The 26,288-nt window shown below is 40.9% G+C and overlaps 1 protein-coding gene across 4 annotated transcripts; it reads right to left on the reverse strand.

The window, feature by feature from the left end:
* Positions 1 to 16,830: 16,830 nt before the first annotated feature.
* On the reverse strand, positions 16,831 to 26,119 carry hccsb (holocytochrome c synthase b). 4 transcript variants are annotated; one of them, XM_030756908.1, is made up of 9 exons: positions 26,006 to 26,119; positions 24,745 to 24,857; positions 22,696 to 22,728; positions 22,534 to 22,581; positions 22,348 to 22,439; positions 21,641 to 21,789; positions 21,229 to 21,348; positions 21,035 to 21,121; positions 16,831 to 17,487 (listed from the first exon to the last, which is right to left on the reverse strand). In XM_030756908.1, exons 2-9 carry the CDS (start codon positions 24,845 to 24,847, stop codon positions 17,289 to 17,291), a joined length of 831 nt encoding a protein of 276 aa, XP_030612768.1. In that variant the 5' UTR covers positions 24,848 to 24,857; positions 26,006 to 26,119; the 3' UTR covers positions 16,831 to 17,288. The 4 variants fall into 4 exon arrangements, with proteins under 4 accessions (XP_030612768.1, XP_030612767.1, XP_030612770.1 ...); XM_030756907.1 differs by having other exon boundaries at positions 22,348 to 22,451; XM_030756910.1 differs by lacking the exon at positions 22,696 to 22,728.
* Between the last annotated feature and the right edge of the window lie 169 nt (positions 26,120 to 26,288).

Consider the following 26,288-nt stretch of genomic DNA (forward strand, 5'->3'; position numbering starts at 1 on the left):
TTATCCTTTGTCAAAGATGCCTCTTAGTAAACTGATGCATCCTCCACCTGTATGGGCACCTTAGTTTATTTCTCTGATATTAGACAGATATAAACCTCTTGAGGTTTAAAACACGTTAAATAAATTAAGGCTGAATAGTTTTACTTGTTATGTTTTTGGACGCAAGTCACTCCTTCAAAAATGGATAAAATACATTTATAAAATGAGACAAACAGTACATTTCAATACATATACTGCTCCATATTTGCTGCATTCCAACTGTATTTTATCTAGCCCCACTCACTCCCGTTTACACCTGAAGTGACTAAAGACATCACTGAAATTCAGAAGACCCCTTCCTCTCCCATATGCCTCCCCTTTTGATAACACTGCTGCTTATTTCCATATGCGCAGACCAACTTTAATGGTATTTCCCCTCCTCAATCTGCTTCACCCAGCAGCAAAACATCGTCTGTTGTGACTTTAATAAACACACTGGCTATCAACCCAGAATGGAAATACACTGCTCAAAAAAATTAAAGGAACACTTTGAAAACACATATCATGAAAAAACATATCATGCTGAATATGGCAAACAGACTCGTTTTCATATAGCACTTTTCTACTCTACTTTGAGCACTCAAAGCACTTTATACAACATGCCTCATTTACCCATATTCATACAAGCAATTTACAGAATATCTACTGTAACATTTCCGGTTTAAGCTGTAGCTCAGGAGGTGGAGCAGGTCACCTACTAATTGGAAGGTTGGTGGTTCGATTCCTGGCTGCTCTGGGCTGCATGCCAATGTATCCTTGAGCAAGATACTAAACCCCAAGTTGCTCTCTGATGCAACCGTCAGAGTGTGAATGGTAGACAGTAAGCACTTAGCTACAGAAGAAAGTGCTTGTATAAATGGGTGAATGCAAACGTGGTGTATAAGTGCTTTGAGTGCTCAGTTAGAGTAGAAAAGCACTATTTCAGAACTAGTCCATTTACCATTTCTAACATTCATGCATCGGAGAGCAACGTGGGTTTCAGTATCTCTCCCAAGGATACTTTGGCATTCAACCTTCTGATTAGTAGGTGGCCTGCTCTACCTCCTGAGCTACAGCCATCCATATAGAAAATTAAACTGAAAATCTCAAACTGGTACTCAGTAATTTGTATGGACCCCATGTGCTTATATGCATGCCCAACAAGCTGAGGTGCAACCTGGCGGTGTTGGATAGGCTGAACCAAAATGTCTATTGGATTTAGGTTGTTGCGCCAGTCAGTTCCTTCACCTTCCAGGAACTGCCTGAATACTCTCACCACATGAGGCCAGGCATTGTCCTGATGGCACCCAGGACCCACTGCACAAGTGTAAAGTCTGATAATGGGTTAGAGCAGGGATCCTCAAATCCAGGCCTCGAGGTCCGATGTCCTGCAGGTTTTAGATGTGTCCCTGATCTAACACACCTGAGTCAAATGGCTGAATTGCCTCCTCAGTATGCAGTCAAGTTCTCCAGATGACTTCTATAGGTGTGTTGAAGCAGAGACACATCTAAAACCTGCAGGACATCGGACCTCGAGCCCTGGATTTGAGGATCCCTCGGTTAGAGGATTTCATCCCAATACCCAAATGCCTAGCCTGTAGAGGTCTGTGCATCCGTCCATGGACATGTCTCCCCAGACCATCATTGACCCGCCACCAAACCGGTCACGCTGAATGATGTTACAGGCAGCATAACATTTTCCACAGCTTCTCCAGATCCTTTCACATCTGTCACATGTGCTCAGGTGAACCTGCTCTCATCTGCAAAAAGTACACAGCACCAGTGGTGGACCTGCCAATTCTGGTATTCTATGGCAAATGCCAGCTGGGCTTCATGATGCTGGGCAGTCAGCACAGGGCCCACTAGAGGATGTCAGGCCCTCAGGCTGGCCTCGTGAAGTCTGTTTCTGATTGTTTGGTCAGAGACATTCACACCAGTGGTCTGTTGGAGATCATTTTGTATGTCTCTGGCAGTGCTCATCCTATACCTCCTTGGAGCAGATAGTGGTCCTCCTGATGGGTTTAGGACCTTCTACAGCCCTTTCCAGCACTCCTAAACTACGTTTCCACCACCAAGGTGCCTGTGCCCGTGCCAGTGCTAGTGTTGATTTCAACGAACCGGTGAAACGCTTAAGAACGAGCCTGAGTTTCCACTGCACTTTGTGAACTGATCCTTTATGTATGAGTGTGGGCGGGTCCTCGTCTGTGCACAGAAGCCGAAGGCCACAAATGTGGGAGAACACGTTCCCCTTTCTTGTGCTGCAAACACATTTTATGGTCCAAACCAAACTACTGCAGCATCTGTGTCCAGCACAGAGGGAAACACAGACAGCGATTAGAGCAAGACGACAAGTATTCACTTTGCATCCCTTTATCTGTGATATGAACTGATACAAAGCAGCAAGTTCAGCCTTAGAGCCCAACCTAATTCACAGCCGTGAAAATCGCATCGCTTTTCTCATGTAATACACATGTAATATGGTAGAAAACTTGATGTTGAGATGGCAGAGTCACGCCCTTCTGCCGCTTTCGTCGCACGTTCTTGGTTCGAGACCAGCTAGCTTGTGGGACCCGAGTTGAACCCGTTTTTTTGGCCGAGCACTGAGTGCATTTGCAGTGTAAAAACCACTGAACGGTTCAAATACTGGCACCGGCACCACCAGTCAGTGGAAAGAGGGTTCTAGAGTAACTGCCTGTGTCCTGGAATCTGTTCTGTGCTCTTGAGTCTGTGCTGGGTGACACAGCAAACCTTCTGGCAATGTCACACATTGATGTGCCGTCCTGGAGGAGTTGGACTACCTGTGCAACCTCTATAGCAGTGAACGTCTCCTTTGCTGTGAGGGTCTCTCACACGGTCTGCTCATGGAGGACTGGGCAGGTAGGTGGCTCAATGGCTCAAGCATGTACTCGCATGCAGGTGGGGGCTGGTCACAGCCCTCCATTTACATCCCTCACCACTGCCTGTAAAATGAAATTACTGAACTTTACCATAATATCTAAATTTTAAAAAATGCTCTTTTAAAAGAAAAGTGTCCAGGCAGATTTATAGGGTTTTGCATCTGAGCTCTTCATGTGTTCCTATATTAATTTAAAAAAAAAAAAACAACAAAAACACCTTCTGAAAAGTAGATTGCGCAGAGATAAACTTGTTGCTCTGATTTAACATTTCATTGTTTCCCGTGCTCATTATATCTATAATGAGAACAACTGCACACAGTTGCGGTGTTTCCATAACAACCGTCAACATAATAGAGAACAACATGAAAGTGCAAGACTTGCACAGCAAATTATTAAATATAGTATAAATTTGAAAGGAAACCTGATATATCAAATGATATATTACTTTTTTTTTTTTTAAAGCCTGTCATGTCTGGCAGATCTTGCAAGCAGAACTGTGATCTGAATGCATTGTTGTGCCAAACAAATTTGCTATTTCAAGATGAGCTCTATAGGTTCTCTATAGGCTCCTCTTTATTACTGTGTAATAAATTGTGCCAGAGCTGACAGGCTTAGGAAAAAGAAAAGAGAAAAGAAAGAAATGAAAAAGGGAGAGAAAAGGGGGTGGGGGATAGAGAGAAAATAGAGAAAAAAATGGGAAAGAGCACAAGTAAATAAACCAAATAGTTCAACACTTGTTAAACATGAAAGATACTAACAATACTTGCAAAATTAAAAATTGTGTGAGGAAAACAAAAACAAAACAAAGCATGGTTACACAAACCAACCGTTCTGTGTTGTGATTATGTGGGTGTTTGTGTTTATGTCTTACTAATAAGGGCAGAACGCCGCAGCTCCACCCATCAGAAGCTAGAGGCGGGCAAAGAAAGCCCCAGGAAACCCAGGCCACCAGCAGCCCATCAAGACCTACGAAGACCCGCAGCCACTCATTCCAAAGACAACCGCACACCCACCCCAGCAGACGGGAGAGGGAGGTCTCAGACGGAGCCCCCTCAGTTGAGGAGCAAGGGGCCAGCACCCCACCCCACCACACATACACGCACATAATAATGCATTAGTCTTATATAGCGCTTTTCTAGACACTCAAAGACACTTTTACAATTTCATGCACTATTCATTCACACCTCACTCATACCTGGTGGTGGTAAGCTACTAATGTAGCCACAGCTGCCCTGGGGCAGTCTGACAGAGGCGTGGCTGCCAATTTGCACCTACGGCCCCTCCGACCACCAACCACCACCAAACACACAGCCACATTCACACTTAGACAATGTGGGTTAAGTGTCTTGCCCAGGGACACAATGACAGCATGCGTGCAGGTGGGGACTCGAACCAGCAGCCCTCCAGTTGCAAGGTGAGCACCTGCCCACTGCGCCACTGCCACCCAAACAGTCGCCTCAAGGCACTTTGTAATACAAAGTGCCTTGAGGCGACTGTTTGCTATAAATATATAAGTATATATTATAAATATAATATATTATAAATACGTAAGTATAAATAAAATTGAATTGAATTGAATTTTACAGCTACTCTTTCCAGAATTTAACACCAGAGCATCTAAAATTCATTAACAACCCCTCTGCTACATAACTGTCCAGATCAATATCCCAGAAGTTTAATTGACTTGATGCTACACTCTGATTTAAAAGGTGTTCCTTTAATTTTTTGAGCTATATTAAATATTCAGTACTTTTTAAAAAGACTGAAAGCACACAGTCAACATTGATTTACAGCCCCAAATAGACGCGTTAATCTGAAACTACAATTGCTCTTGCTCTTACCTTTGTCCACAGAGAAATTACTCACACAGGGAATCTTATGTGTGTGAGATAACAAACATGGTGGCACACAGCTTATCACACACTGATGTATGAATTTGTGTGCCACTTACACACTGTCCATTTAGTTGCTATGTGAACACAACCACATGCGCACACACACACATACACATGCATTTGGTTGAAGAAGTCCAATTAAATAATTTCTCTTTTCACTTTCATTAATTTGTGTTTACGTAGAAAGACAGGCAAGATGAGTGTTGACAGGGACCTCCCATGCCTCTTAAGGTATTGGCCAGTCTCTGTTTCTGCACAGTGCAACAGCAACCTCTAGTGGCACAACGCAGCTTCTGGGCTCTCAGCATTTTAATTGGCCTGGATGTAACCTGAAATCGGGGGTCAGACATGGAGCCCCGTGTCAATGGGAAGGTTCAGTCAGGTCAGTATGGCTTTTCTTTTTGGCCTTATGCCATGAAGGAACTACTTCACTGTTACCCCTCAGGATTTGATGCTGGAGCTGCATAGAGTGAAACAATGACACTGGCATAGTTAACAGCTTTCTCTTTGAATGAGAGGTAATAACACTGCCAAGTGAGGGTTAATGTTCCTCTGAACAATACATTACAGAGCCAGAGCTGGGTTTTTCATCCAGCTGTGGCCATAGAAATGTAAACTAACAGATATCACCATGTAGTTTCTCAGTTTATATCTACAATATGACAATTATCTAATTTTAATGTTCAAATGAGGCATTATCTATTAAATATGTGGTAACTTGTATTTATTTCCTGAGCAGAAATCTGAGGAATGCCATGATCAAAATATTTACTTTTCACTGAGAAGAATTTAGATATTTTTTTCACTTCATAAAAACAACCACAAAATTCAGGTTTCTCAATAATCAGGCTATGGTTAATATATCAGAATCAGAATCAGAATCAAACTTTATTGGCCAAGGTATGCTACGCATACAAGGAATTTGATATTGGTTATAGGAGCTCACAGTGCACATTATCAGACTTTCACATTAGATAAAATAAATAAGAAGTAAAATAAATAAACTATAACTTGCAATTACTACCTCACTCACTCATATATGAACAAATTCCTCTGGAAAAACCTCCAGAAAATCAAAGTCTGCTGTCTGTTACTACTGAGTGAGAAGTTTCTGGCTCATAGTATCAGGAAAAAAAATCCAATTTTCAGAAAGCAAAGTTACAAAGATACAACTGCAAGAAAAGGTTTGTAAAACTGATGGTCTTACCAGCAGGGAACAACATTAAGGCTTGTAGACTTGGCTGAAATAGGTGAATTTTGTTTTGTTGAGAAATCTTCAAACTCCTGATTTGAAAATAATGTTTTGTTTTTGTTTTTAGCTCTGCTGTCAATAACAGACGACAGCAGAGCTGATCCAATAACTGAGCCATCCGTCATCCGTCAACTTTTTGCTTTTTGCTGCTCTTTGATCATTGATCCTTGAAATCATCTGAATCATCTGAAACAAATACTCTCTGGGTACGGCCCTACAGATTTTCAATTTTTGATTTTTTAAAATTTTTATGAATTTTTGAAATTTTCCAGAAATACTGTACAATGATGTTAACCTTTAATCCCTGCTCCTCCCTTATTCCTAGGTCGATTCTTTTGAAACTTGGTAAGTTTTCAATCTGCAAAGCTCTACAAAATACTTCAGACACATTTTTTATTACATTTTTTATGAATTTTTGAAGATAAATAGTACATTCTTGTTTAGTTTCAGTGACTACTTCTCCTTTATCTGTTTCCTGAAATGTTCATTGGGCAATTCTATACAAAATGCTGCAGATGAATGTGATTTTTGACTGTCTTAGTTTTTAGGAATTTTCTAAATTTTCAAGAAATATTGTAGATTAATGTTTAACTTCAATTGATACTTGTCCATTATTTTGTTGGTCAATTCTTCTAACACTCAGTATGAGTATTCATTTGGCAAAAGTCTACAAAATGTTGTAGACAGATTTTCAGGTTTTTAGTTTTTGCAAATTTTTGAAATTTGTAATTGAAGCAGGAAGTATCACCTCAGTGATGGTTGACCTACAGCCAAATTACTTTCCCTTTAAATATATCACATATGGTACAAGTAAAACATTTGACTGCAGAGCTCTATAGGCCAACAGGCCTGTTTTGTTTGCTTAACCTAAAGTTAATCTGAAAACCAGTAAAACAACAGATGATTTACACAGCGCGGGTGTCTAATATTAGTCAGTTAGTACTGTGCGTCCACAGTGTCTAAAGTTAGTTTGATATATAAGAGACTTGTCTTTAGATTTTATGGTTAAAAAGAAACTGTACTAACACATGGTTTTCATCGGTGAAAGTGTCTATTTTAAAACTTTAAACTAACCTAAATCTGAGCAGTTTTGTTGCCTAAACTGAACAATATCGAAAAATAAAACACCTGACTTCAGTGAGCATTTCTGTTTTTGTTTTCTTTTGTTTTATAAACCTGTCCTGTCCAACAACTTAATCAAGCAAAATTATGGTCTGCATGCTCTGTTGTGTTAAGCACATTTGCTCTGCCATTAGGAGCTCTACAAAGGCTCTCTGCTTAAGCTCTTTCTTTCTTTCTTTAAATACTGACATTGCTGTGATAGAACAAACAGAACCTGAAAGAGAGAAAAAAAACAGAAACACACAATCTTACTTTGTGATTTGTGTGTGTGTGTGTGTGTGTGTGTGCGTGTGTGTGTGTGAGAGAGTGAGAGAGAGAGAGTGTGAGGGTCTGTGTATTGTGTGTTTGTCATGAAACATACTTAATAATGAGGGTGAGAGGTCGGAACAGTGAAACAGTGATTATGGTTAAAAAGGGCCTTAATTCTCCTAACTCTAATAAAGTGGTCAGTATGTCCATTCTCCCAGGTGGTGATATTAAGGGTAGTGTCCAGCCATCCAAGGTTTATAAGGTTGAGGTGAGTTAGCGGTAAGCTAGCTAGCCGACATGGAATGTGTATGGAAGAGGGTGAAGGCATCCAAAGCAGAGGAAACTGTTGCCAAGAGAGTTTCTGAGATGACACCATCAACAAGGTTTTCATTTCAAATTAGCTTTATTTAAAATCACCAATGTGTTCCATAAAGACAAAAAGATTCAGTGCTTATCAAAAATGTTTTAAAACATATCCTTTAAGTGAATGGTCTTAATAAAATGCTGTTAGTTTGGATGTAATATCCTCCCTTTAAAATGATTGCTTATTTGATTGCTCAAATATGTATTTTCAGTTGGAATCAAAGGACCTGACACTGAGGAGGACAAAGAATGGGCCCTAGCATCAAAAATCAAAATCACTGTTTTACCGGGATGGGGTGGATTTTGAGTCCAGAAAGGCCTCAGATAATACTTCGGTTTTGACATTTACACATGGTATTAATATGTGTAAATTACAGACGCTGGACCAGCCTTCTGCACTATCTCCACTTTAATTTAAATGTATTTTGTATACTTTATATTCTACCTGCTCTATGTGGCCAGAACTACTTCATTCCACTAAAAGCTTTATTGACTCACATTGTATTTTTTCCCTTTCCTATAATCTAGACATTACCAATGAAGACATTTGATGGACTCGTAAATAGCAGAGGGTAAGGCTCTTCATGTACTGGCATCACCGGCCTGTCACTGAGGAGAGGAAACAGGTCGAGGAAGCCCCAGCTGGGCAAACAAAGAATGCACTCTGACGAGATAAAAACTTTAGTGCACCTTCAAATACTTAAGTGGAGCTTAAGAAAACACACAGAAATACGCAAAATACTTTATTTGGCAAAATACTTTATTTGGCAAAATACTTAACTTTATTTGTGTTTTGTCTATTGTACTCTTTCCCCCCTCTACACCGTTCAGAAGAGGAACCAGCAGCCAGGTTCAACACCTTTCTTCCATTAAGACTGGATATATATAATAATGTGGAAAGTGCAAAACTGAAATAAAAATATAACACAAGTGCAATTGTAAAGTATAACTAGAAAAAAAGCATTTCCTAGTGAAAATGCAACGTGAGTGCTGAAAGCTGAAAGATGCCTAGAAATGCTTAAAATAGCTTAAAGTTAACTAATGATGCTAATGATGTTGCTAAAGCCTCGAGGTCTGTGTCGAGCAAGGAGGGCATATCCAAATGAAGCCTGTTTCAAGGCCCTTATCTTTTTTCAGAATATCACGTGACAAAACACAAACAAGGCCCTGTTTACTGCCTCATTATGTGATTTAAGTTGGTTAAAAAGCCACAGGAAATACAGGAAGTGTTCTGCGTGATCTGAGGCGAGTCTGAGGACTGCTACGTGCAGGAGATCGAGACATTCCTTTGCTGAGAGTATGGAGCCTCCAAAAAAGAAGGACATCATCAGTTTGGGAGCATTTTGACATGATTTCTCCCAAAAAGGTAAAAAATAATGTGCATCTGCTGAAATCAGTCACATGGAACACGGATAGATAAGACAGGTAAAATAGATAAATTATATGTGTAAGCATACAACATTCTCCTAAAAGTTTCTGGGTGAAGTGTCGGCTGTCCCTGAGAGCTATCATACAGCAATAACACAACATGTATGTTGAGGCTCTACTGTGCATTTCATGAGAATGAACAACAGCCACAAACCAGGCCATGTGATATACCCCCCCTCATCTCTTCCTTTTGTCCCTGTACTCTGCTGACATAATTGTGCATCTGTGTCTGTACCTGGAAACATGATGTGGATGAGGTTCTCATCAACATGATAGTAAAAGATTCACAACCTTTCTCAGTGGTGGAAGATGAGGGATTTAGGAACCTCATCTATGCCCTCCATCCAACTTAGACTCTCCCATCAAGACAGGTATGTTTTGCACATCGATTATGCTGATAGTATTAGAATTAAAAATATTTAAACATTAATAGTATATATATTATCATGTACCTTTCTTTTCTTTTCCAGGCTGTAAAGGATTTGGTAGAGGACAAATTTACTAAAGCAAAGGAAGTGGCTGAGAAGGCTGCAGCTGTAAGTATGACAGCAGACGTGGACATCAATGATCATGGAGGCATATCTGTGTCTCACTTGCCACTACATTACAGAGGAAGACACCCTAAATACAGTCATGCTAGAACATTTTCCATCTAGTCACACAGCTGACAACCTTGCAAAGGACAAGATCATGGAAGAGTGGAGGATCAGGGTGAGCTGCTTGGTCACAGATGCTGCAGCAAACATGAAACCCTGTGCAAGGATACTGCGGGCCAGGCACAGCATCTGTGTTGCCCATGCCTTCAGTTGCCTTCAATTTAACAGTGCACAAGTCCTTTGACCAGGTCCCCATCCTTGCAGACCTACGTGAAAAATCAAGGAAGATTGTGACATACTTCCGGACCAGCACTACAGCAAAAGAACATTTATGCCAAACACAGGCGTCAGTGGGCAGGCCAAAACATAACTTACTAAAAGAAGTAGAAACTAGATGGAATAGCACCTTATTAATGTTACATCACTCTTTGAATGGCATGAAGCTGTGGCTGCAGCCCTACCTTCTCCACACACAGACCACTCAGTTCACATGAAAATGAAACAATCAAGGAAATGTCAAAGGTCACCAGGCCACATTGGAACTGTCTTGAGGAGAAACATGTGTCAGGATCCAAGGTCATACATCTCATAAAGATGGTCAGTGTGAGATCTCACATTTACAAACTGACTGCCAAAATCTTAGCTGACAACCTAATCCGTCTGAAAGCCAACGAGGCAGTGAAACGACTGATGTTCATGAAATGCAAGAGACAGCTCCACATCTGCCACGTGTGATGCTGCTGCTTCAACATCCAGCTCAGATAAGTGAACTATATTTATGAATATTTGCCACAATACTGATATGTACTCTTTTAGGTGGTAGGAGCCTGTGGCATCTGCTGGGCAGTGCAGTAACTGTGCAGGCGTGGAGTGTACAATGCCAAAGCGGGCGCTATTGAGGAAGTGCAGCGATACCTGGCAGAACAGAACCTTCCACAACAACAGGCTCCTCAAAAGCACTGAAATCCTCACCTGTACAAACAGGCGCTTCACTTCCTGTACCACTGCCTCTTCAGGCCCCTGTGAGAGTGTTCTCTAAGGCTGGGGAAGTGGTATCAAAGAGAAGGACTTACCTGAGCTTCAAAACTGTCAGAAAACATTATTCCAGAATAAAATTCAATAAAGCACCCCCATCCTCTTATATCCCAGTCATACACATTGTCTATATACAGCACTTTATATACAGTATAATATTGCTATACTACCAATATGACTTTATTGATATACCACGATCAGGATAGATTCATTTCATCTGGTTTTACAATGCCTCAAAACTTGCATAATTATGTTAAAAGATCCACCAGCCCACATGTAACAGAACAGCAGGATGCTGTACTTTAAATGACCAGCAGATGTCAGTACTCCCAGATGAGCTGTTAAACGGGGCTTTGTGTGATCAGGCTTTTGGTGAAGCAGTTGGTAGAAAGATTGGACACATCCACAGAGCCTCATCACGCCGTCACCACTGCCTATATCTGAACACGAGCTCAAATCTTCCTTCCACATACTCTGTGCTACAGAAACCATTCTGGTATCAGAATGTTCAACTTTTTTCTGACAATTATGTATTACTTTTCTTTTTTTATACTTGTTCAAAAAAAAATTATGATTTTTTTTTTTTGGCCCATTGAAATGAATGGAGAAAGCTTCAAATCCACCCTATTTTAACAGTTAACTACGTCAGCATGCTCTGAGCTTGAGAAATCATTCTAATTTTAAACAGTCCCAAAACATTAAACTCAGTTTGCTGTTTCCCTAGTTTTTAACCAGCAGTTTAAGCAAACCAAGTTCAATTCAGGTACTTTCTTGACAATTGCAGCTTATTTAATTTTTAATTTTTCGTCCTTCAGCAAATTAAGTTTTAGGTAGTTTAAGTATTTTTAGACATTTCAGGTAAAATCTTCCAACTTTCAGCATTCACTTTTCAAAAAAAAGTTTTTTTGTTTTTTTTTTGTCTTTTTCAGCTTATTAAATTGGTTTAGCATATTTAGTAAGTTTAGTCTTTTGGTGTACTCACACATTTTATACTTCAAATTGTAACCCTGGTTGTGCTCTTTAAAAAAATTTACTTTTTTTTTTAACACTAACAGAATAGTAGATACGGTCCGTGACAACTGAGGGACGCATACAGGGAGCTGTACCCAGCCCCCCGTATGCCCTCACAGCAAAGGAGATGGGCACCCCGTGCAGGCCGGGGAGTACACTCAGCAGCCAGTAATGATCCCTCCCCAGGTTCACCAACGGAAATCTTGTTGTGACTTTTACTTCCTTTAGTTTGATCGCCGAACATTTTTTCTGCACAAAACAAGGCTAGACTCACCTTCAACTGTGTTTACAGTCTGATCACCACCAACAAAAGCAACCTCCTCAGTACAGCACTTGAAGCCACATGGTCCAGTCTTGCATTCTGATTGGTTATAGGGACATGGAGGCATTTACAGGCAATGGGAAGTGGCATTTGGAGGCTTTTGATGGTTCAGAATAGTCAGAGATAGGTATTTATGCAACATGATTGATTGGTGTATAGTACCTGTGGCAGTACTATTTGGGGGCCGGATGGAAAGCTCTGGTGGGCTTGATGTGGCCCGCGGGCCACCAGTTGATGTTCCCTGATTTAAAGTAATCTTTGTTTACCAGCTCTTTTCCCATAAAACATTCAAATTAGGCAGCACTGGAGTTAAAGAGTGGAAAAATTGCAATGAAATCCTTAAAAAATATGGGAAATAACCAGGACGTTTTAGGCACATGATGTCATGGAAGGAACTGCAGATTCGTATTGACAAGGGCCAAACAACAGACAAAGTGTAAATGTCACTAATAGAGGTTGAAAGGAGGAAGTGGCCTGAAGTCCTGACTAGGTTGGTGGCCATCATTCAGTCATTGGCACAGCAAAATATTGCTCTTAGGGGGACCACAGAGACACTTTACCAACCAAATAATGGCAACTTTCTGAAGGAGGTAGAGCTCATGACCCAGTTTGATTCAGTACTACAGAGCATGTTGCAACTCATACACTCTACTGAGGAAAAAATATTAAAAATGAACTTAGTGGAAATATTGTGGAGTCTATGGTAAATGAGATTAAGCAATCCAAATACTTTTCAATCATTCTAGATTGCACTCTTGATTTGTGCCATAAAGAGCAACTATCAGTCATTCAAGTTGTTGCAGTTGAGGACACCCCATAAATAAAAGAGCATTTTATGGGGTTCCTTGAGGCAGAAGAGACCACTGGAGAAAGTCTTTTGACCTTTATTCTAAGGACACTTGAAGAGCTCAACACCTCCTTTAGTGACTGTTGAGGCCAGTCTTATGATAATGGTGCAAATATGAAAGGGAAGAGGAAGGGAGTCCAAGCCAGACTTCTGGAATAAAATCCAAGAGTTGTATTTGTGCCCTGTGGAGCCCATACTGTAAATCTGGTGGTAGCTGATGCAGAAAAAGCTCTGTAGATGCCAGTGGCTACTTTGGGTACCTGTAGAAGCTTTTCACACTGTTTTCTGCCTCCACCCAGAGATGGTCAATTGTGACAAAATAAAAATATATGCAAACACAACGCTGAAATCCTGGTCAGATACTAGGTGGGAAAGTCAACAGCGTATAGAAGCTCTTAGATATCAGGCTGCTGAAGTCAGAGGTGCACTTTTAGAAGTGAGAGACAACACAACAGATGCAGCCATAAAAACAGAGGCACAGTCTTTAGCTGAGGAGGCTGGATCGTACGGCTTCTGTAGCTGCACTGTGATATGGCATGACATCCTGACAATAAATGATTACAGTCTGAGACAATGCAGATGGATGTCGAAGCCTCTGTTAGCTACAGGGACACAGGATTCGCATCTGCCTAAGAGATGTGTGATGAGGTGAATGTGAAAGCTGTTCTTAAGCAGAAGAGACTCCGAACAACTAAGAGACAGTTTTCCAATGATGCTCCTGATGAGAAACAGACCGATGCACTTAGGAAAAATTTCCTTTTTCAGTGATGTGGATGTGTTCATTGTGTCACTGCGGGAAAGATCACAGAGCATGGGTGATGTCGAGAAAATGTTCAGTGTGTTTGTCAACTTCTGTAACCTGCCCAGCTGATGAAGCAGTGTGAAACACTGAGCTATAGCGGACAGTCAGACTTGGATGGACAGGAACTTGCACTGGGATTGAAAACTTTCCCAGATTTGCCCAAACACAGGATGACCACCTTAGAACTTCTTACAGAAGAAAAATCTGAAGGAGGTTTTTCCTAATATGTGGGTGGACCTGAGAACTGCTGTCACTATTCCAGTGACAGGTGCTGCTGCAGAGAGGAAGCTTGTTTAAATGTACCTGAGATCCACAATGTCTCAAGAGCGTCTCAGTGGACTTGCTTCAATTAGCATAAATAAGAAGCTCTCTAAGCAGGGATCCTTTACCAGAGATGTTTTTGCATCACTGAAGTCCAGATGTGTACAGGTTTAAATGAAAGCTGAGAGACCTTGAATAAGATATAATTTGTATTTTGCTATTCATACTGGGGGAACAGGCAGGACTTTATAAATCTTTGCACAAAACCTGAACAAGGGCTCTTTTTAACTTCTATTATTTCATTTATTCATTGTTACTTAATTTGTTCAATTTGTTGTGTGATGTGTGTTTGTGTGTAAACCTTTAACATATCTTATACAGTCAAACATGTCATTTGTTGTCAGGGGTTCAGATTGGCGTGGGTGGGGAATAGGCCCTGGGGGCGGGGGACCTTCAACTGAACTAGGGCACCAAAATGTCTGGAGCCGGCTCTGCCTAAAACAGTTAATGCTGCTTTTGAAATGGAGTCTTTAGAAACTGTTTCATGGCGTTAATTCTTCTGTTCCACTGTCTGCCTGCTCTGAGAGAACTAAATGTTTTCCAGAAAGGGACCCAGCAGCTTATAACCCCTCAGATGAGCTGAGAGAAGATATTAATATACACTGTAAATGTTCTATGCAATAAATGGCTAATGGGTCCCTGTGAGGAGCATAAGGAGGCTGTCGCTTCCAGGCTTCAAAGACTGATTTCTGGTCTACCTTGGCTGATGGACCTGTTACATAAACTAGTGAGAGACTTTCTGTTGTTACACTGGAGTCTCCCTGCAGTTATTCCCTTAAGGCAGGGCTCTTCAACTCCAGGCCTCAAGAGCCCCTGTCCTGCAGGTTTTAGATGTGTCTCTGCTTCAACACACCTGAGTCAAATATAGAAGCCATTAGCAGGACTCTGGAGAACTTGACTGCATACTGAGGAGGTAATTCAGCCATTTGACTCAGGTGTGTTGGATCAGGGACACATCTAAAACCTGCAGGACACCGGACCTCGAGGCCTGGAGTGGAAGAGCCCTGCCTTAAGGACAGTGGCTACGGTCCATGGTGCAGAAAGCTGAATCTGCTCAGAAGGAAAAACCACACAAAAGGACATCGATGGTTGCACCTTCATGCAGTACGGAGGGGATATGTTGAATCACAAGACACAATAAGACAGCTGATCAAGTTGTTTCGCTAACTCATCTTCCCAAGGCATTTTGTAGTGGGTATAGATAGTATAGGTAGTTGTTTAACTTGAAATGACAAATTTAATCTCAAAACATTATTTCAACTTTATTCTCAAAATGCACAATTTATTTAAATTAAGAACAGGTATTTTTGATGCAGGAAACATTTACATGTCACATGTGTAAAGGACTTTAGTTTATTAGTTTTCTGAGTCCTGTTATTACAGTTATCTTTAGTGCATTCCAGGTTCTCTTTGTTGGTTCCACAGAAGAGGGGCCTGAAAGCTGAAGGTTCTGCCTCCCATTCTGCTCCTAGGAACGTCCTCTGCTGCCTGGTCTTAGACTTTTTATGCTATACTAAACAAGCCTTCTCAGTGAATTCAGTCACCTGTTGAAGAGTTTTCTCATCTAGGAGCGATGTCTTCCTCAGACCCACTCTGCTTTTGATTTTTAGCACATCAATAATGGTAAAAATCTGTATCACCTATTCATTCAGCAGCTAACTCTGTGCCTTCTGGAGGATAACCTGTCACAGGAGACGTTAGTTATTTTGTGTTTAGCTTTATCAATGTCTTAATACTGCAGTTTGTTTTATTTTGATTTGGGGGGGGTACACTGGTTCTGTCAATAAAGTACTTCGATCTGAATTTGATTTGTTTGAAAAGGGATGGTTGAAAAATGACCAAAGGCAGGTTTGGACCATATAAATACAAGAGAGAATGAGGGGGGAGCAGGCGAGGACCAAAACACAGCTGAAGATGAAAAAGACTTGTAAACACAAAGAATTAACAACTGTGTGAACAGAAAACTAATCCAAAGATATCCTAAAACTCAAAACTAGAAAGAATCCTGAACTCAGAAACTCCAAACCTTGGGTCCCAGTCCCAGGTACCATGGCAGGTGAGGGTCAGCGTGGAGGGGCCAACTGAGCGTGAGAAACAGAAAAATTCTCAGTAAAATTTGCTGTTGAGTCCACAATATTCACCGAGTCAGGGAAAAGAAAATGTCTTCGTTCAAAGAATTAAAAAAAAAGTGATCCGGAATACCAGGATTTTCTCTCACTCACTGCTATGACACCAGGAAAAACACGGTTAATAAATACAGTTTAATGTATTGTGTTTACACAGTAATTGTCATAAATGAGCCCACCGAGTGACATCCAGCAATATTTACAACCATGTTTTATATTTTGGAAGCTGTTATTTGAAAGTCCAGCACACTGTCTGTAACCCTTCAATTTCAGCTGTATAACGAGACAGCAGGTTAGAGATCATTTTTAATAACATTTGTATTTGAAAAGGTCAAAATACTTAAACACACCCAAACACATTCACACACATTCAATACACAATTCACAATGGTGAATAACACATCCTGTTTATATAGTGGCCGTCATAAATGGAATCACTTCGGCAGCCATCATGAATTTATATATATATATATATATATATATATATATATATATATATATATATATATATATATATATATATATATATATATATATAAAAACCATTATGTTTTATAAATGGCTGAAAGCCACTCAGAAAGTTTGAGGAGGTGGAAATATTAAAATATAAGAACCCACTCAGTTTACAATCCTGATTGATTAATGTTGTAAGGTTAGCTACTAAAGGAAGATCAGCAGGTTTCAAAGCTGGTCTGAATGTCCCCACTGATTTTGTGTGTTTTCTAACATCAGGCCTGTACTGCTGGGTGAGTCGTGCTTCCAATCAGTTCAGTCACAGTCAGAGAGCTGCGAGAACGCAACTCGAGCTCAAGTGAACAGATTGTCATAGACACAGTGAGTGTAGTATGACCTGCTGGACAAACCCTTCTACTTTCTTTTGATGCATATCATGTTTTAATGGGCTTCATTCATTCATTTCTTTTTTCAGCATCACACAAGTTGCAAAGAGCTGAAATGGACAATGACAGTTTTGTATATTTGACTCAAGTATGATTTGGAGTCCTTTAGGAGGTCCAGCGCCACCAGGCCACCTTCATGCGGTCCCACACAGCATCTAAAGAATCAAAAGCAGGCCGTACATCCAGGATGGAGAACTGGTAGGTGTCTTTGTCGATTTCTCCATCATAATAGTCGATGACGTAGCGCACCTCCTTCCCACAGCGGTCAACTATCCAGTCATGTCGGTCAAATGGCAGCTCATAGCTACAAAGAGACAAATTAAATTAGTCACCAGGAGGTTCCCTAACATGAGGTTGACACTTATCTTTTAAAGAGTTCCTTAGTGAACTACTTAGTGACATGTCAGTGTTAGGAGTCACATGTCCCCAGAACATGCATTTCAAGTTTCAGCCCAAAATACCAGATTTGAAGCTGTTTCTAACGCTCTGTTTCAGTGTCTGTAGCTTAAAGCGGAAGAGCTGCTGTAGAGCTCATTCAGTAAAATACCTGAATGATGAATCTGTGGTCACTCAACTCTTAAATACATTCTCAGCACAGTCTTTGTTGCTACAGATTAATCTGTAACTGGCCTGTATTCAGATACTATAAATGAGTGTAAAGAGCAGAAGAGAAGCAAACAGAAGCCTGCAAAGTTTAGCTGCACTGAAGCACATAAAGCAACATGAACACAGTGCTGCACATCCAGTACTCTACTCTGCTCTACTCATTATAAATTGGTCCTTACAGTTTCCAAGATTCGCAGTCATTCCTCAGCACTACATTTTCTCCACACTTCTGACTGCGGGATATGACCAAAGCTAACAACTGTGTTAGCCAAATTATTTACACTAGACAACAAGATTTCTTATTTCTGTGGTGACAACATTAACTAGTAACAAGCCCACTGTTTTCAGGGGATGGAAAATATTAAACCATCAGTTGGGTCATTTGTGGGCCATATTTAGTTTATTAGGGCCTGAGCACTGACAGTGTGAAGGCCCTGTTGTATCCGCTCCATTTCTTCTTGCTTTTATGTCTTCTTTTTTTTCTTTTAGGATAAACAAATCACATTATGAGGCCCTAAACATACTCAAAAGCTCATGAAATTCTGCAGACACATCAGGTCTGGTGAAATTCTATGTATTTTAATGGTCTTGGGTATGGGCATTCCAAAATGGCTCTATAGTGCCACCTATAATGTTGCAAAAGATGAGCCTCACTGCTGTGTTCCATGTACATGTGTGAAATTTGGTACACATATGTAACATGTCAAGATGTACAAAAAAATCCTCTTGGAGTGATGCCGTACACCCAACAGGAAGTCCACCATTTTGAATCAATCACGCAATTTTGGTGCCGTTTTTGCGATTTACAGCACTCTTACTTTCTCAGACGCCTCCTAGAATTTTCATGGCATCAACTTCATATTTGGTTAGCCTAAACTGCAGGTGTGGGTGAGTCTAAATTGCTAAACTTGTGAGTTTTCATTGAAGGGCGTGGCCAAGGCGCCACGGTGAATTTCAATCATTTGCCATGAAATTTTAATTGGCTGTCATTCCTACATACACTATCCAATCTGGCTCAAACTTCTCACACATAAAGTCCACCCTGAATACATGCATGTGACATAATTTCACAATAGTTGCAGCGCCACCTAGTGGAAACAAGAAATGTCACATTTTAAATTTTCAGGTACAGCTTTATGGTGGTTGATCAAAGCCTTAAGGAGTTGGTGTTACTTTATTTTGAAAACTGTGAGTTTTCATAAACCAGCGTGACCCTGGCCGCCTTGAACACACGGATGTGTCTGTGTAGTCTCTGGAGCTTGAAAAAAGGCGAATGGACTTCTTTATGTTTCTTGAAGATGTTGGAAGAGAAAAATGTAAAGAAGTCCAGTTGCCTTTTTTCAAGCTCCAGAGACAACACATACGCATATAGTCTTTAATAGTTAGAGCACCACCTAATGGTAAGCAAAAATATCAAGTTTTATACTTTGATGTACTGCTCCTCCTAGTTTTACCCAATCCACCTCAAAAGTGGTCCGAGTAAACTTTAGACCTTGATGATGATTCAGTGCAAAAATTGTTTAACAGCGCACCCTGGTGCCAAGCCAATTCACCATGAAACAGGAAGTGCTTGATAAGGGGCTCGGAAAGCTCAAAAAGTCATGAAATCTGGCACACCCCTCTGTCATCATGAAAGCTTTCAGGTTTGATTGCTCTTATCACTGAATATCGTGAAATGGCTCCACAGCGCCACCTACAAAATAAAATAAAAATCAACACTGGAGCTATGTTTCATGTGTGTATCTGAAATTTGGTTTGTGTAACATCCTCAGACGTGCAAAAAGGTCTCTTGGAGCCACACCTGAAACCCAACAGGAAGTTTGAATTTAAAATGTGATTTTGCGGCTATTTTTTGCAGCTTTCAGGCCTTCTGTTTTAACAAACTTGTTGTAGGGGGTTCAACCAAAAATCACTCAATGTTATCTAGACAAGCAGGTCATCAAAAATTATCGCAGATTTTGCAGAATATCAAACTGTGCTGCTTTTTGTAAACTGTGTTGCAATGCTCTGATTTTTGGGTTTTGTTTCTGTGGGGCATTTAGCTCCATTTTCAGGCCTTGTAGCTTAACTAACTCCTCCTACAGACTTCATCAGATCAACATGACATTTGGTGAGTTCAATTTAAAGAACTTGATGATATTAAACTGTGAAGTTTTGGGGTTTTCACCATAGGATACCAATCTGTCACATCTCAAATATAAATTGTCCAATCTGTCCCAAACTTCACGTTTGATGAGAGTGTGAGTCTGGACACATCTATGTACCAACACTGGGTCACACTCATAACGCCACCTAGTGGGAACAGGAAATCAGCAGTAGACCTACGATCACCATCCTATGAGCATGAAATTTTCATAGTTAGGAACGGGCATTATATACAGTAGAATGACATGTAATAAGTGGGCTCGTGCCACAAGGTCCAACGTCCATGTAGCCTACTGGGCTAAAAACATTCAGGTGACCCTGTGATGCTCCTGACTATAGCAACCTCAAACCACGGCTCCACATAAACGCCCTCTCATCGCTGCATTCAACATTTTGCTTGCTGTCACCGAAGGCTTTTTTTTTTTTTATATTTTACCAGTGCAGTTACACTTTGTATGGTTCTGTTTTGTTGTGGGGGCTCTGTTTCTGTCTCCCTGTGTTCTGTTCCTGTTATCGCTCTGTGTCAGTATCCCCAGGTGTCAAGCCGGTGTGTACCATGTTAGGTTATTTCCTGTTTTATTTTGGTAAGTCTGTGTGCTTTGGGTTTAGTTTTGCTTCCTGTGTTTCCCTCCCGGCTGTTTCCCATTTGCCCATTACCTGCTGTGGATATATTGTCAGTGTTTTCACTTTGTCCTCGTCGCGTCGTCAGTTAACTTTAGTTGTTACTTCTGTCGTGTGTTCTGCAGCTGTGTGCTCTATGTCTAATTCCGGGTTTACTTTAAGTTCATGATATGTTGCCAAGTCACGTTATTAAAGCCTTGGATTTCAAATGGGCTTCTTGCCTCATGAGTCCTGCTTTTGGGTCCTCTGCCTTGCCTGCCACAGCCAACCCTGACAACTAGACTCCGGTAACATAACAAACAAAAAAAACGCTAACTTTACCTTGCAGAACACAGTGTTTAGGCTTATGTGAGTAGGCTTATGGAAACAATATCACAAAAAACATGACACGCAGACAGCATGGGAGCAGCTGCAACAATTTGATGTGCACAGATCAGCTGTGCAACAAATCTTAAGTTAAAAAGTGTTTTGACTCTCACCCCATCCAGTGGCGAAAGCGGGCCCTGGGGGAGTACTCTTTGGCCTTCCCACTGAATCTCTTCAAAGTCGGCCCACATGGACATTCACTGGAGGAAAACATGAGGTAAAACACTCATCAAGTAGGGCTCAACGATTTGATCAACGGGCAGATCATCGTTTTTTTAAATTATCCTTTAATGCTGTGTTGACTCACTATGCATGCAGTGCCTCCCACTTCAGGATCTCTTGCCAAGCCTGCTCGTTGTTCTGATTGTGGATTTTAATGATGTTGGTCATGTCTCCTTTATCGAGGTCATCATCTCGCCAGCGCCACCTGCAGCACAGACAAAAGCAGGTTGTTAAACCAATGAGAGAACCCCAGCAGTCTCTCAAACAGCCATTTTTCATGAAGATTCACTGTGCTGCTGCAATGATTAACAAAAAATGCTAACCTTACTTGGTGTTTGAAATCCAAGCAAATTTTTAAAAAATTCAAAAAAAGCATTTGCAGAAACACTGACTTTGAGGTTAGATGAGGTACTAAATACAAAGAGGGTCAATCCACTTCGAGTTCAAACTATCATAGCCTGAAATAGTATCTTAATAGCAGTCCAGTGCGGACTGACCCCTTCCGCAGCATAGCGTTCCAGAACATCTGTTCAGACGGATAAACCCAGTTCTTCTCTGTGCCGTGACGGGGAATCGTGGACTCCTCTCTTTTGATGGAAAGATCAAAGGGCTGATCCGGAGCTGGCATTTGGTTGGGAGGAGGCATCTGTACAGACACACGTGGAAAAAGATAAGCAGACGACACAACAACGTGACCTTTAACGTGAAAAAGATTTAAATAAAATGCAAGCATCAGATCAATAAGTCATCCATGTGCAGTGACACAGGAATGAGTCCTAAAACCTGGAAACAAGTCAGCATTTTTGCACTTCTGGTCCCATCAAGTTAAAATGTATTTTTTTTAATGGGTTTTTGGTTACAACCTTAAATACAGTCTAGTTAACTATGACACTTTCACACTCGGCTTAAGTCATTTTTGGTGTTGCCATGAGTCGGGCAGGTCTTATCCCACATACTTTAACATAACGTTTTTAACTAGATTAATATGATTTTATCAGCAGAAGCTAGCACCACTGTAAGCAACAGCAGTGTGTAACATGTAGCAGCCTAATCACTCTAACACTGAGCTGAAATGAGACTGCTGCCATGTGATTATGTTTGGGAAGAATATAAATTTTATTGTTGGATTTATTTCAGTCCTTATTCATTTAACACTGGTATCTGATCAGTACTCAGTATCAGCAGATATCCAAAGCCAATGTACCATATTTGTCGGATCAATGTCACTCTTCACGCCTGCTGCAGCTCTCATGGGACACTCCACAAAGTCATACGCCCGATCCTGGTGGACTGGACCTGCAGGAGAAACTGATTTGAGGTGTAGTTTTAATCATTTCTATAAAACAACAAAATGAACATAGAAATCTGACCTTTAGATTGCCGTACCTACCTTTGGCAGGCTGAGCTTGATGCATGGGACATCCTGAAGGGGAAGACGCTAAGAAAAGCAGACATACACAAACTGTCAACAATTGAACATAATTCAGTAAAAGTTGTATAATTCATGACAATGACAGTAAGAATGAGAGTTATTGGGCTCGTCCCTCTCTACCTGTAGCAGGCTGAGCATGATGCACAGGGCACTCTGAGGGAGAAAGTACACACAGCCAAATTACAACATGTCAAAAACATTTATTAAACGCAGCATTGGTGCTGGGGACTATGTCCCAAAATCTGGATCACAATATTTCCTAAAATTCTGATGACTTCACAATATAGATCAAAATATTAATATTGTTAGTAAAAAAAACCAAAATAAGAAATAATCTACTGTAAGACGCTGGTTTTTAAACAAAGCAAATCTGCAGCTCCTAACATTAATGTGAACTACAGCTTAGAAACACAAATAAAAAGCACAAGTGACTCAAGCAGCTGTTAACCTTCAGCAAAACATCATCTGTGTGTGAAGGAGCTGAAAGAGACGCAGCTACGCTGGTTATACCTCAATCTAAGAGTGTCGCTTTATACTAATATTTATGATAAACACTGAATTTAAACATGATAATCTTTTCCTTTTCTTCCTCCCCCTACTGTGGGAGAGAGTCCATTCCCACTGAGATTCCACTGTCAGGCTGTTATTAGCAATTGTGTCCCATTAATAGTTAGCTGTGGATTATTAATTGCTGTTTTATATTAACTGTACATACGGTCAAAACTATGAAGGATACATAGGTACTAGAGCATAGGTGTCAAACTCAAGGCTTACGGGCCAGATTTGGCCTGCAATATAATTGCCCACGAGATAATTTCATATAGCTACTAATGGTCCGCCAGAAAATAGCACCCCCACCACTTATACCACAAATCCCACAATGCACTGCAACAGATGCTGCACAGGTCAAGACCTGTGCGCTAACCCATTTTCCCGTGTTGCCAATGACACACTGATCAGTGATCAGCGGATAAAAATGTGGGTCAGCCCTTTTTACTGTGACATTTAAGCTGCCTGACCCCCAACAAAGGCCACATGAAAAGTGGAAAACAGGGATTTTCCAAACAGGTGGGAAGCAGACGACCTGATCGCTGACATCAGAGGTAAACATGTGTGTCTCTGTTCCTCGCCTGCGATGTGCGGGGAAAACAGCGGATTAGTGGGAGGGATGTGGGAGAAGCTGCAGAGGGAGACCTGCACAGGTGAGCTGACAGTGCATCAGTGCGTCACACAGCAGGAAACACTGCGCAGCAAAGTCCTGAAGACAGCTTTCTTATTTTCTCTGAGGTTATTTTTGAAGAAAAATATAATTTGATATTTAAGTGAATGTGTTCATGAAAACATTTCTGTATTCTGGCCATTCAAATTCATATCGCTGATTAAAATATTTTTAGTTTTAGATGTTCAATAAAGGTTAATCCTGTTTGGCCCGTGACTGAGACTGTGTTTGCAGTTTTGGCCCGTCCTGTGACTGAGTCTGACACCCCTGTACTAGAGGTCCCTTTCTCAATTTGCTAACACACTTGAAATCCTTGAAAAGGTTCGGTGGGGGTTTTGACCTTTCACTGATATAGTAGTATTTGACAGTGATGTTACATCTGGTACTACAGCCTCGAGGCCTGTGAGAGAGAGTTTTCTAAGGCTGGGGAATCACCTGAGCCCCAACACTGTCAAAATGTTTTTATTCGTGAATAAAAAATCAATTAAGCACCCCCCCACCTCCACCCAAGTACTTCCTGTAACTGTTTATCCACAAACACACCACAGTGTGACTATATACAATATTTTACTGATATACCACAACTGAGCTACTGATACTTGGATATAAAAAGTCAGCACAGATTTATTTAATCTACTTTTACAATACCTCAAATAGAGATTTTGACATAACTGCATAATTATACTAAAAGAGCCGCCAGCCAACATGTAACATAACAGTACTTCAGATGTCCAGCAGGTGTCAGCACTCCTAAATGAGCTGTTAAACAGGCTTCCTGTGATCAGGCTGTTGGTGAATCAGTTGGCCAGAAAGATTCGACACATTCACGGGGGCCTCATCATTCCATCACTAGTATCTGAAAGCTTCATCACGCATGAAATCACAACCAGTGCATCACCCAGCATTTATGTTATGATATCCTTAGTGTAATGAAAATACAAGCACTGTACCTTTGACAGGCTGAGCTTCCTCTTGCACTGGACAGCCCCGAGTAGAGACCATGGCCTCTGCTTTGACCGTATTAGATCCAGACGTGGACCATGAAGCTCCCATCCTGCCCCGTCTGACATGGAAACAAATACAAACAAGACATTAAGACTCAACACACCTTGACTCGTCTCTTTGTGCAAGCAAAGAGAATGTCTCTCACCTCAAGCTCAACGGAGAATAAGTACAATTATTAACACTCAACAGTAACATAGCTAAACTTATGATGTAAACAGCCTGTAGGTGTTTGATTACCTCGCCCACCGACAGAGTCAACCAAAAATTCCCCATCAGAGAATGAACTGCTCTTATTACCTCGCGGGAAGAGGTCATGTTTTTGTGTTGGTCTGTCTATCTGTTAGCAGGCTAACTCGAAAATCTTGAATGGATTTCCATTAAAATTTCTGGAGTTGTTGGAGGTGTATAAGGACCAATGGTTTAAATTTTGATGGTGATCCGCAACCCTGAACAGGACAAGCGGAAGAGAATGAATGGATGGATGGATCCGGATCATGATCTGGATCCAGGATTTGTAAAATGATTCTTTACCATTATGAGATAAGGACAATATTTACATATTTGCATCTAATCTTATGAGGAGATGTCAGAATCCTCTAAAAACAGTTAGGGTACAGCATGACCATAAGTTCTATCAAAGTCTGTTCATAACTGAACGAGGATTCCGGATCTAATGATCCAGAATGCTCAAAATTATTTATGATTGAGTATCACAACATTATGTAGTATCTACTACCGCGTAGTATCGGCACATAGAAAATTTGGGGTGAGCGAGGTATGTGCTCAGCTGAGTGCCCTTCTACTTTAAAACTGCCGTGATATCGCTACCATGTAACTGATGCTACCCTTGGGTAACGTCACGTTTAGCTTGAGTGCAACTAACTGGGTCAAAACTAACCTAAACCTGGTTATCCTAACATTGCTAGCATGTTACAGCCAGGTTCCAGACCACTCTCATATCCGGGTTATTCGGCAATTCAAATAAGACTAAGAAAACAGTGACACACAGCAGCTCGGATTGTGTCGCTATTAATCCAGTGCTACTTTCACTGACTACCCAGCAGCTATGCTAACGTTATATATATGAGACTTCTTTAATTTCTTAAATGGCGTATTAACAATGCATTCAGGCCGCCTCTTTTAGTCTTGTCTTAACACATGATGTACAGCATGTTTAATGTTTTTAAAACCACATAAATGACTAACCTATAGCGGTTTCCGCACACACAGAAGCCCTCTTGGGTCGGATTTCAATCCCAATGTCAACGTGCAGGACACAGCAGTTAAAATTGTACAACTCCGCACGTGCTGTACGTGAGCCTAATGCGTCATCACGCACTCCGCACGCACTGTACGTAAGCCTAATGCGTCATCACGCGTTAACATGTAACCAAAGAGTACTAAAGCAAGAACACTTTATTATTGGAGGTGATTTTAACCTCGTAGACAGAATTCCAGCAAGAACAACTTAAAACTCAAGATTCAAGAG

The sequence above is a fragment of the Archocentrus centrarchus genome, chromosome 20 (genome assembly GCF_007364275.1).
Source record: "Archocentrus centrarchus isolate MPI-CPG fArcCen1 chromosome 20, fArcCen1, whole genome shotgun sequence".
Taxonomy (NCBI): Eukaryota; Metazoa; Chordata; class Actinopteri; order Cichliformes; family Cichlidae; genus Archocentrus; species Archocentrus centrarchus.